This window comes from Rhinatrema bivittatum, chromosome 16, assembly GCF_901001135.1.
Source record: "Rhinatrema bivittatum chromosome 16, aRhiBiv1.1, whole genome shotgun sequence".
Classification (NCBI taxonomy): Eukaryota; Metazoa; Chordata; class Amphibia; order Gymnophiona; family Rhinatrematidae; genus Rhinatrema; species Rhinatrema bivittatum.
In genome coordinates, this window is record NC_042630.1 from 38,726,935 (window position 1) to 38,739,351 (window position 12,417).

Here is a 12,417-nt window from a genome sequence, read left to right on the forward strand (position 1 = left end):
CAATAAAAGTCTATCTTCACGGATCAGTTGTCTGGGCCTTCTTACTGACAGAAAAAGAGACGGTTACATTATGACATTGCTTGCTTGCTCATGGTGTACTGTTGTTACGATGCTAATTTTCTGGGCAGTTACGTTTTGTTCTAGTTTCATCGTAATGTGGTGGCTTTACAATCGCGTTAAGTTTACAGTGAGCGGAGTTTGGACGTTTCTGGAGGCTGCAGAATATAAAAATCCCAGCAAACAAATAAATTCCACATCTCTCCAATGTGCCCTCGGGTAAGCCCCCCCCCCCCCCCCCCCCCGATACTCACTCTGCACACGGATCTGCACCGAGGGGCTCTCTTTGTGAATAAACAAATTTTCAGTCTGCGCAAGACAGAAATAGTCCCCCGAGTTGTCAAATTGCATCTCCTTGATGCTGTATTCGGGAGAATCGCTTCTCTCCACCAAAGCCCGCGGGCCTTTGTAAAAACTGTAGCGCAGTTTCGTGTCCCGCCTCTGGGGGGCGAGCTCCGCTTTACACTTCAGCGAGACCAGGGCTCCCTCCACAGCCCAGGCTGAAGGTTTGACCTCTAAAACCGGAGGCCCGAACAGCTCTGGAACAGCAAGGAAAGAGAAAAACCCACATTAATCGCCTCTCGCCTTCTGTGATTTCCCCTTTACCATATTGGATTTAAAATACAGCATCTTTGGGTCAAGTTTTCTGCAATAATAGATTTTGTCTTTCTAGAATATTTTTCCGGTTATAGCTCGAAGTGCTTTACGATATGTTTTCCGGATACCAGGAGTCTCTTTTCCCAAAAAGCTCAGGGCTCTACGTGGGTACCTGAGACACAAGGACATAAACTGATCTGCTCAAGGTCACATGGAGTAAGGATTTGAACCCCCGAGTCTCAGCCCCACCGCACTGACAGCTAGGCCGTGCTTTCCGTCTAACTGCAAAGTCCTCGGAGTGGCCTAGTGGCTAGAGCAGCGGGCTAGGAGCCAGGGAGGCCAGCGCTCAACCCCCGTTCCTGCTCCTCGTGACCTTGGGCAGGTCCCTTTACTCCTCGGTCGCCTCAGGTGCACATGCAGCTCCCTGACCTTCAGGTACGCGCTTACAGGGTAAGCTTAGAAGGAACACACGTGTGCCCAGAGTTACCCTGCGGCTTTAAAAAAGAAAATCTCTCTCTCTATATATATATATATATGACGTGCGTCGGCTTTTAAGCGCCGCACAAAACGTTTGAACGCCAGGGACCGGCAGAACTTGGGGGTCAGGATTTCGGGTAACCGTGCTGGCTTCCGAGTCATAACAGTTATATGCGGCGGCCCTGTCGTGTGCAATACCTTTTTGGGAAATGAAACTCGTGCGCGCAAATGTATAACGCGCCCCCCCCCCGGGAACCTCCTCTCTTTTATGTGGTCAAACCCGCCCGCGTTATGAACTTAAGGTGGGTGGTTTCAGATGGCCGAAGATCCTCGTAACTGCATCCGGCCACGCTTATGCAACACGCAGGGGTTGGAAATTGACAAGGCCCCTCCCACCCCCGCTGCTCAAATTCCCAAAACATGCACCGTTCCCTTCTGTATTTACCTGCGGATTCCCATCGCCGGATCAGCTGAAGAGCTGCGGGATTTTGCTGGCTGGACGGCAGCTAAGGCCGCCTCCAGGTTTGTAAAGGCGCATCCCCTGCCCTCCCCGCTGAGGAAAGGACCTCAAATAAGGGGGGAGAGGGGGGGGGGCAGTCATGGTGCTTTTTCTCTAGCGAGGAGGGGCCAAGGTGACTTCTGTAACGCAGGGGCAGTCCCTGAACCAGCATTAAACGTAGGATAAGGACCGGCCAGTTGGCAACCGTTTACATTACTGGAGTTAAGTTATTGGGGGTGGGGGGGGGGTCTCACCTCTCACATTAACGCGCACTGCAGCTGATTTATGATGCCGCACTCCAGGCTTGCGCAGTTCCATCTCACACCCGTAGGTGCCGCTGCCCACGGTGATGTTCGGAATCAGCAGGGTGTTTCGCTCGTCGTGAAACGGCAGCAACTTTTGGCCGTCCTTTTCAAAGCCGACATCGTACGCGATGTAGCGCTCCTGCTGGCGGCACCTGAGGGCCAGCGTGTCCCCGGCGAACACGGCCGGCTGGGCCTGAAGAACCACCACGTCTGCAAGAGAAGGGAGAGCCACGGGTCAGGCAACTAAAGAGGACGGTGATATTAAGTCAGAGGGTGCACAGAAAAGCAGTAAAAACTGCTTTTCTGTGCACCCTCTGACTTAATATCATAGCGATATTAAGTCGGAGGTCTCGACGAGTAAAAAAAGTTAAAAAAAAAAAAATTGAAGTCGGCTGTCGGGTCGAAAACCGGACGCTCAATTTTGTCAGCGTCCGGTTTCCGAGCCCGTGGCTGTCAGCGGGCTCGGAAACCGGACGCCGGCAAAATTGAGCGTCGGCTGTCAAACCCGCTGACAGCCACCGCTCCTGTCAAAAAGCAGGCGCTAGGGACGCGCTAGTGTCCCTAGTGCCTGCTTTTGCCCGTTTTTACCGCCGGGCCTAATTTAAATACAGATTCGCGCGTGGACTTTACTGTATCGGCCTGTCAGAAAGGTGCGTGGGCTTAACGCTTGTTTTTTTTTTCTAATGCAGGGCGGTGCTGGGGCACCTGGACGGGGCCCGCTCGTAGAATGCGCGCACGGACCCCCCCCCCCCCCCCCCCGGGCACGCGACCCAGAATGCAAGCGAGGGGTGGCGCTAAAAGGTGGCGCTGGGCGCGATTGCGCACCCCTCGCCCCTGCTTGGCCCAGGAGAGGTGGCCGTCAGCGGGTTTTTTGGAAAACGGGACGCTTGATTTTAAGAGCCTCTGTTTTCTTAATCAGCGCAACCACCACGGGTGAGGAAAATGGACGCCTGTAAAGTCGAGCGTCCGTTTTCCCACCAGCACATTTCTTTAAAAAAAAAAAAAAGTATTTTTACCTTTTGGTTCCTCTAGCTTAATATCGGTACTAACATTAAGTCGGAGGATGTAGAGAAAAGCATTATTTTCAGCTTTTCTGTACAGTGTTCGGGGCTGCATAAAATGAATGCATCCGCCGCACATTTTTTTCTGTATCCCGGGTGAATGACTTAATAGCCTCAGCAACATGCATTTGATCCGATGATCGCTATTAGTTTCCCGAGGGGTTCGGAACCACGTTGTGGACGCGCTAAAGCCCCTTATTGTAGAAGGGACTGTGAAAGCGCGTCAAAAACGTGCCTCCAAACTGGGTTAAAAAGCGCACCCAGCCGCGCACACTTTACAGTGTCGGACTGGCTGTGTGCGCACAGGCCTCGTTTTCTGCCTCAGAAACCGTGATGCGCGCCCGTAGCACGGTATTTGCACACAGCTCCTACGCAAAAGGCTAACCGCGGCTTTAACGCGGGTCGGTGCGCACATTCTGGAGTTAGCAGACTCTTTTTTTCCCCTAACACGGCAGTGGTTTGCAGGCCATTAAGCTGACTGCATCAGTTAACGCACTAGGAAAGAGAACGCGCGCCGAAGGTCAGCTCGCAATTTTCACTGACCTCTTATAACGTAAGAAGGTCCCGGTGACGCCACGGCTGCTCAGGTTTCCAGGATCTCCGCAATGAACATGCAGGAGAGAAATCTGTGCAGCACGGTTGCAGCTCCGGTATATGCTAATGTTAGCTCATGCATATTCCTGGGGGATTATCCTGAAAACCTGGCTGGCGGTGAGGACTCCAGGACAGCACCGACGCTAAAGCCTTTCCACCCATCTACTTCCAAGGACTCAGGGCTTCATTTGCTAAGCTGATTTTTTTTTTTTTTTTAATAGAAACAGAATGGGGGGGTAAAGCCTTAGTAAATCAGACCCTTAGTTGACTGCCCAGAAGAAGCAGGGACCTAATGCAATCGCAAAAGTGAAATTCTGGCAGCAGGGACAGTGGAGGGAGGCCCCAGGCACAGAATAAGTGCACACGCAAGCACATCAACTCTGCCTTAGTCCTGATATCTTTAAGGGTGGAGGTCAAATTCCGTTCTCTTATTAATATCTTACTGCCGTGTCCTTTCCCTTCGGCCTCGGTGGTGCCTTCCAGTAAAATTCTCCCCCCGCCTGCCTCCGTATATTTCTCTGGGGCCCTGTTCTTGGCTGTCGTGTCCCTGCTAATTCTCTCTCTCTCTCTCTCCATTTTTTTGTTGTATTTTGTGGCCTAGCAGTTTCCTCCTGCTCCACGGGCTTGCGGTTTCTTTCTCACACGCGCGGCAGCCGGGCCTCGTCCCCTCTCCACTTACCGTCTGAGACGATCAGGGGAACGGGATCGCTGCGGCTGTAGCCGGACACCTTGCAGCCGTATTCCCCGCTGTCGGTGGTCTTTGCGTACGTTAAATGGTAGAGATTTTTCCCTTTCTCCTCCACGAGGACGCTGGAGTTTTGGTACCAGGTGTACAAGGCTTCAGCGGAATAGAGGCCGCACATCAGGGTCACCGAGTCCCCCGTCAGGACGGTGCTCCAAGGCGGATCGAGCGTCAGGAGCGCCTTCTTCCCTGAAGCAGCTTTGATGGAAACTCAAAAGGAAAAGAAAAGGAAAAAAAAAAGAGTGTAAAATCATTCCCTAAAATCCATGAGGCGCAAGCAGAGCAAACAAAGCAGGCCGGCCACGATCCAAAGCTGCGCTGGGGGCAGAACCAGGACCGGATCGGCCTCTTCAAGTTGACCTGGGTGAGGTGCCAGGCCCTGTGTGTGTGCTCCTGTGACCTCTCTCTGAACGTTGCCACCCCCCGAGGACTTGGTGAATGCAGGGACTGATCTGTTACTTTAAACCTCCATCCCCCGCAAAGAACTTTGGGATTTGAATTGAACACAAAAAGGGGGGACTGGACTAGCAGAAGTGTGAAATCTGTGAGCTCCGGCTGGAGACTTGGCGCTGCTGCTGCTCGCAGATTTCAAGCCCTTTCCGCGTCTCGTTACCGCGTGCCCAGGGTATGCGCAGGCACTTCCCTGTCTTGTAACAGCTGGGCGGATCTTGAATATGAAGCAAGGATCCAAGGACATGGACCTATGCGTGAGATCGCCACTTGGCCGCAAGGGCCCCAGGAGCACCTTTAATTAATTTGAACAATCCGGAGGCTTAAAGAATGAACAAGCTTTGAAATTTAGCTCATAAGAAGATGAGGATCGGTGGCTTATGTAGGATTCTTGCTGCATTTTTGTGATGTTAGCCCCAATCCCCCAAGTCCGACCTGCCAGCTGCTTTTATAAAAATTGTGCTTCTGCCCTAGCCCCTCCCCCCAGCTCTCTTCCTCTCCTCTGACAATCACAGGCCCCTGCCAACCTGTTCCCCCCCCCCCAAGGCATCCTTGCATTTCCTATCAGTTAACATCTGTAACGGCAACGTCCAGCCCTGTCTGAGCCAAGCACGAGGTGGAGGAAAGCAACCCCTGGCCTGGTTTTCGAGAGGATTTTGTTCTGGGTTTGTTTTTTTTGTAAAGTTAATTGAATCAGGAATGCATATAAAAGATGTGTGAAGGGACAGCAGCTCCTGCTGAAACTTTGATGACCGGTTGCTCCTGCTCGCTAGTTTCAGGCCTGTACCAATCCACCCGCTCCGCGTGCGCGTTACCGTGGGTTTGACAGTACAAGCGCACTTATCTTTCTGATTTCATTTCTGTTTCGCCCGCCAGACGGGAGGCTGCCTGAACGAGGTCGCCCTCCAGACTGAACCCCAGGGGGGTTACCCGATGGCCGCAGGGTCCTCGGGGGCAGGCCAGGTCTGTGCACGTCTCCGAGGACCCCGGAGCCATTACATGAAGGGGACACCCGGGGGGGAGGAACTCATTCGCCCTCCTCTCCAGGCCCATCACCTCGGTGACACTGCAGCCGAGCTCCGCCGGACGGGAGACTCAGACCACGGTTCCCCTCTGGGCCCCCCCCCCCCCTGGCACGGGGGCCGAGCCACTGGGGTCACAGCCCAAGCCATTTCCCTTAAGGGGAAGCAAAAGGTCAGTCTCCAGCATTGGTTTGCACTGGGAAATGCCCCCCCCCCCCCCCCCCGGTGTTCCTGGCATCGTCCGATCACCTTACTGGAGCGCATGCGGCAGAACCTGTCTAATGCATGCACTGCTTATTAGGGACAACGTGGGAAATCCGTCTGCAGCGATGGCGGATGGGGAAAGGAGCTTCATGGAGGGGGGGGACGGACACAAAAGGCACTTCTGACCAGATCTAAGGATCAAAAAACAAAAAAAAAGTGTGAAAAGCCTGCAGGGAAGCAAATCTTTACCTGAGGTTTGAATTTTAACTTCTGAAAGGGGAAAATACATCCACAGGGGAGGAAGTGTAAAACTATAAAACATAAAAAGGGGTTTGGTTAGAGCAGGGAGACCCGCGGGGCTGTGTGCACGGAGCGGAGGATCCCTGTTCCTATCCCTCCCCGTTGGGCCCGGGCTTGCCATCGATGTCCCGGGAGGAAGGGAAGGCGGCCGCTGCTTTAAACGGAGGACCCCACCACCACCATCCAATGAGCAGGGTGGAGGGTAAGGCCCGGGAGGAGGGGGAAAGCCATGCAATCCCAGGAAGGAGAAGAGAGACGGAAATTAAAAAGAAGAAATTTGTAGAAGATGGAAACCTAAGAAGAAGACCAAAAAAAAAAAAAAAGCGGTAGAAGGAAGGTAAGGTGATCTGCTGAGTCCTGCTGGGGCTGGCACGGCTCCTGCGGAAGACGTGGAAAGGTCCAGAATGGGGGTTAAAAGTCTGAGTTAATTTCTCTAGTGATATGGGGGCAGCCAGCTGGGACCCCGGAGGAGACAAAATCCTACTCCAGTAATCAAGAGGAAACCAAAGCCGCACCATCGTGCTAAAGGAGGAAAGGGCTCAACTCCTCATCAGAATGGCAGGGGTTCCCCTTTCTCTGAATCAATGGGAAGCTGAGCGCTTTTCCCGGGAAGGACTGCCTGGCTGCTGTTTTATTGTAGCAGGAAGGGCTTTGGGTATCGGGGGTCTGCACTCGCCCCCCTCCCCCCCCCCCCCAAGCTGCTGCTCACAGACAGAACCCGGGGGTGGGTGGATCCGGGACGGGGAGCGACGCGTTCCCCCAAAATATTCCCCCGGGTCACCGCTTGGAGAAGTCTTTTGCACCCTTGAGAAGAGGGAGTCACTCACCGGCCGATCCAATGACGGCAACTGCGAAAAGGAGAAGAAGAAGAAAAAAAGTCAGGGGTTACAATGATCAACTTCACTGCTACCCCAAACCCCAGGCAGAAGGGAGCCAGTCCCGGTTTTATCCCACGGTGCCGACGGCGCTGCGGTTCTGATTTCCCTATGACAAGCAGGGCAGGTCCCCCCACCTACAATGGGGGTAAAACCAGGCCCGGCTCAGCCTGGAGAGGCTGCTAACACTGCTCCTGCGTCTGATGGTGACTCACACTGACAGGGTGCTCGAGGCTGAAGTTACAGGCCGATGTGGTACCGTCCTCTGGCCGCAGGGCGCACGGCTCAACGCGCGTACAAACCCCCCCCCCCCCCCCCGATGCAAAATTGGGGGCTACCGCGTCCAAAACACGCGTCCAATCGCACGCGAGGCTAATAGCGCTCGGCGCATGTAAATTCGTGTTGACGAGCGTTATTAGCTATTCCCTCCGAAGCGGGGGGGAAAAAAAAAACCGTGCACCCAACATGCACATTTTTACTCTCCAAAATTAACACCCGCCCCCGAGCAGGAGGAGGAGGAGCCCAAAAAAAGTTTCAGAGAAGCAGAAAAAACTGCTTTCCTGTGCTTCCTCCGACGTAACATTGTGGCGATATTAAGTCGGAGGAACCAAAAGGGGTAAGGTCAAAAAAAAAAAGGTCTGTCCAGCTCCAAGGTCTGGCCCGATGGGCCAAGCGGTCTGGGTCAGACCCGGAGGTCCAGCGCCTCCTTGCTAACGCGACCCCCGCCGCGGCTGCCAGTTACGAAGACCGACGCCGGTCAACTCAGCATCCGTTTCCATAACCCACGCCAAGTTAGCCCAGCGTCGGTCTTCATCGCTCGGCGGTCTGCCGAGTTATTATTTTTTACTTAAGCAGTTTTTTTCTGCTTTTCTGTACTTCTTTTGCCTGCGCTCAGCTATTAACGCCTGTCTGGAGCGATACATGTGCGTCCGAGAAGCACATTTTATTTTGTTTTGCATGCGGAGTGAATGAGTAATAAGCCTCATTTGCGTGCATTTCCGTGTGATGAGTGCTATTGCATTCACTCCGCATCCGACGCGGGTTAAATAGGCGCTAGTCCCCCCCTCTTGCATTAGGGGGTGGATCAGCGCCTATTTAACCCGCGTCGGAGTGCGGGTTATACAGCGCGCTCGGCTGAGCGTGCTGTACTGCATCGACCCCCTTGGCGTCCTCGCATGGAAATCGCATGCAAACGCATGCAAATCGCATTGTCAAACTCTAAAAAAAGGGACCATATCACTCCCACACTTATCAATCTACACTGGCTCCCAATACACTCACGAATTCTGTATAAAGCACTCTACATCATCCACAAAAGTATATTAAACTCCAACCTCAATTGGATCGACCCCCCTCTCCTTCCTCGTACCTCCAATAGACCCACCCACCCAGCCCTCCAAGGAACACTACGTGCCCAATCCATCAAATCTTTCAAACTCTCCTCCACCATAAGCAGGGCTTTCTCTCTAGCCGGCCCCACCATTTGGAACTCTTTGCCTCATGATATTCGCCTGGAAACATACACACCCAAATTAAAAAAAAAACTGAAAACCTGGCTCTTCCAGCAAGCCTACCCCATGTCACCCCCATCACATAAATTTCATCTGTAATGTACATTTTCGATCTACGACTATGAATACGGTATGAATACGGAATACGGCATGTCTCTTACTTTGTACAATGTAATATTGCGAATTATGTGCATAGTTATTTTATATAATTTATAGTTCTTTGTATTGATTTTTTGTATCATTGAATCATTTATATTGCTTTCTCTAGCCAATATCACCCTTCCCCATGTTTTAGTGTTATCACTGTTTATATGTAATTTAACTGCTTATATCTGTTCTATGTAAGGGCTCCGCCCAAAAGTTCTTGTTTTTTGTGAACCGATGCGATGTGCGAACGGACATCGGTATAGAAGAGACTTTAAATAAATAAATAAACAAACGAAGGCATTAACGATTTGCCCAGCACCCCCACTGCAGAGAGGTGCGCTGGCTGAACTCGGGCTTCCTTAGCGCTGGAAATATTATTCCCGGTCGGAGGTGGAGTAAAGTTTTCCAGCGTTTATGTTAATCTACAATTTCTTTCAAACTTTTGAGATTTCGCTAATCCCAAACCAGGCCTGCTAAGCGGATTCCATCATGGCACATCACGGAGGAAACCCAGTGCCGCGGCCTGTAATTGGGGTTTATGTGCAGAAAAACCTGCTTTGCACACATGAAATGCTTTCCTCCCTGAAATAAATAAATTATGTTTTACGCGCACAAAACCTGAGTTTTGTGTGGGTAAAGTCACGGCTGAGAGACTGCCCGCCCCCCCCCCCCCCGTGTTTAAAATGTGTGTTGGGCTTGTGCGAGCCTTTTCTTTTTTTTTTTAACTCGCGACACATTAGCGCGCCATTAGCTTACTGCCTCGGGAGTTGCACGTTAGGGAACCATGCACCGACTTTCAGCGCACAGTTTTAACCCATAGGTTATTGCATCGGCCCCGCGGTTCCCTTCTGCTCCAGCATCACTGAAGAGCCTCAGAAAACCGATTGCAAACAGCCCCTAACGGAAGCAGAGAGTAGGGAACAATCCAGCAGATGCAGGACTAAACCCCGGCTTCCCTCCCACAAGGACATCTGGGAAAGTAAAGGTGGAGAAGGGTTCATTGTCCCATAAATTAGAGAGACTGCTCTCTTACAGACAGACAGACAGCCAGCCTCAGGACATTCCCCTGGGCTAAGGAGCCTCCGACCCTGCCAGGGTCAAAGTCAGGCAGGAATTCCCAATCAAGGAAGGGAGCAGCGGGTTAGTGCGGTCCGGATCCGAGCGAGACCCCCATCAGTTAAAGTCAGCGTGATGGGGGCTGCAGTCACAGGACACGCGAGTCCAAAGCAGCGAGCACAGGCGTGAGAGCAGGCAACGGTCGTCTCCTGCCTCATTCAATCTGGGCTCTGTGGTCTTTGACTGCTACCCGGAGTCAAGTCACAAAGCCTCCAAAGAGAGGAGACCGCAGTGCTGCTGTCCCGGGCGAGCTCTCATGCGTGTGAGATCTGTCCACACGCACGCTAGCCACGTGCAAGTGTGCACATGAGTGTGTTTGTCCATGTAAAGGACTGCACGTGTGTGTGTGTGTGTGTGTGTGTCTGTCTGTCTGTCTGAGTGCCTGTGAGATTATCAGGGCCGGCTGCAGCGCTCGATGAACGGTCAGGGCATCCAGAAATTAGCGGCCGGCCAGCCACCCTGTGAGAGAGGGTCAGACTGTGCGGCTATTTCACTTTTACATCCTTACCCCTTACTTTCTGTGAGCACAAGGCAGGGGCAGAGCCTGCAGGTACAAAGTATCTGTTCCAGCCCCCCCCCCCCCCCCAGTCCAAGTTATCTAAGAGAGGTTCCCACACCGCCTCCCTTTCAATGGGGCCGATGCAATATTCGCGTGCAGAAAATGCGTTGAGCGCAAGTCTTCCTAACGCACGCCCAGCAACTTCTCCCGGGCGCGCGATGCAATATTTAAATTAGAGGTCGCGCTATGAAGGAGGCGCTAGGGAAAATTGAGCCTCGCTAGCGCCTCGGGCACCCAGGAGAGGTCAGCTGTCAGGGCGGGTTGGGAAAACCGATGCTCAATCTGCGAGCGTCCATTTTCTCCCGCTACCGGCAAAGACACGCACAAGATACGCAGCCAGGACCGGGTATTTTCTGGGTGTATATTGGGCATCCAGAAACCTTTTTTTTACAAAAAAATTCTTTTTTTTTTTATACCTAATTCTGCTTTTTGTGGTTCCTCCTACTTAGTTTTGCGACATTTTCTTTTTTTCAATGTGCCCTTGAGTGTGCAGTGCCTTTACGCTGCCCTGGGCTGGCGTAACATTTGCTGGGTTGCAATAGGTACATTGGCCGCGCGGGAAATTTTTTGCATCGCTGGGATTAGCTAATAACCTCATCTACATGGATTTTACATATGATGAGCGCTATTAGCTTCATGGTGGTTTGGATGCGTGTTTTGGACGTGCTAATCCCCGAATTGCATTGGGGGAATATGGACGCGCGTCCAGAACATGCATCCAGTCGCATATTAAGCCTTGTGCTAGCCGCTGCACATAGTATTGCATCGGCATTATTAAGTAGCCGTGAGTATCTGTGAGTGACCGCATTGTGAATGTGAGTCAGTGTGGCAGCGAGTGTCTGTGGCTGTCTCTGAGTAATTGTGATGTGAATGTGAGAGAGTGAGTGTCAGTGGCTGTCTCTGAGTGACTGTGATGTGAATGTGACTCAGTGTGAAAACAAGTGTCAGTGGCTGTCTCTGAATGACTGTGAATGTCAGTCAATGTGACAGTGTCAGTGGCTGTCTCTGAGTGACTATGATGTGAATGTGAGTCAGTGTGGCAGCGAGTGTCAGTGGCTGTTTCTGAGTGACTGTGATATGAATGTTAGAAAGTTTCAGTGACTGTCTCTGAGTGACCGCACTGTGAATGTGAGTCAGTGTGGCAGCGAGTGTCAGTGACTGTCTCTGAGTGACCGCACTGTGAATGTGAGTCAGTGTGACAGTGAGTGTCAGTTTGTTGTCTGAGTGACTGTGATGTGAATGTGAGTGTCGAGTGTATTGTGAATGTGAATCAGTGTGTTGTGCCCTCTCTGAGTGACCGCAGCGTGAATATAACAGTGAGGTGAGTTGGACAAGCCCTTGGGGCAGCGTCCCCCTATCTGCCTTGCAGGAGAGATACTAAAGGGAGCAGAGAAATACTCACAGAGGCAGAGCAGACCTGCCCAGGCTGACATCGCTCCTCCGATCACTGAGCAGAACACGTCCTGTTGCAGAAATGATCGAGATTCATTTAGCATTCAGGAAATAAACAGAATCACAACATCAGCTGGGCTCAGCCCTCGCTCCCTGGAGGATTCCCTCAGACCCCTCCCTCCCAAGATGACCTCTCCCTCCTTGGGAGAAAACCATTCCCTGCCTTAAGGAACCTTCATTTGTAAAACTACTCAAAGGGCAGTCCAGGAAGATTCGGGTGCTCTGTGCCCCAGGGACGGGAGGGTTGTGCTTCTCCTATTCACCCACGATTGCCTTCCTCATTATCCCTCCCTCCTTACATCTCCTTGCAAGGGTATTAGCGGCCCTAGGCTGACCTTTGATCCTGTGCCCTCACCCCAGGCTTACCTACAGGTGAGGCTCCAGAGCAGTGCTCCCTCCTGCCAGTGGCAGCAGCTCCAGCACTGCGCTCCCTTCTTTGGCAACACAGG

General features: G+C 52.3%; 1 protein-coding gene across 2 annotated transcripts in view; it reads right to left on the reverse strand.

Annotated features, from left to right (window-relative positions):
- Positions 1 to 12,014, reverse strand: part of LOC115078153 (Fc receptor-like A) — a 28,335-nt gene extending 16,321 nt beyond the window's left edge. The window contains exons 1-5 of one of the 2 annotated variants that reach the window (XM_029580860.1): positions 11,919 to 12,014; positions 7,136 to 7,156; positions 4,270 to 4,542; positions 1,885 to 2,145; positions 312 to 596 (exon numbers count right to left, since the gene is read on the reverse strand). In XM_029580860.1, the coding sequence (XP_029436720.1) occupies positions 312 to 596; positions 1,885 to 2,145; positions 4,270 to 4,542; positions 7,136 to 7,156; positions 11,919 to 12,012 (934 nt within the window). In that variant the 5' untranslated portion in view covers positions 12,013 to 12,014. The remainder of the gene's footprint in view (positions 1 to 311; positions 597 to 1,884; positions 2,146 to 4,269; positions 4,543 to 7,135; positions 7,157 to 11,918) is intronic. The other variant, XM_029580861.1, reaches the window with a different exon arrangement.
- Positions 12,015 to 12,417: the final 403 nt, after the last annotated feature.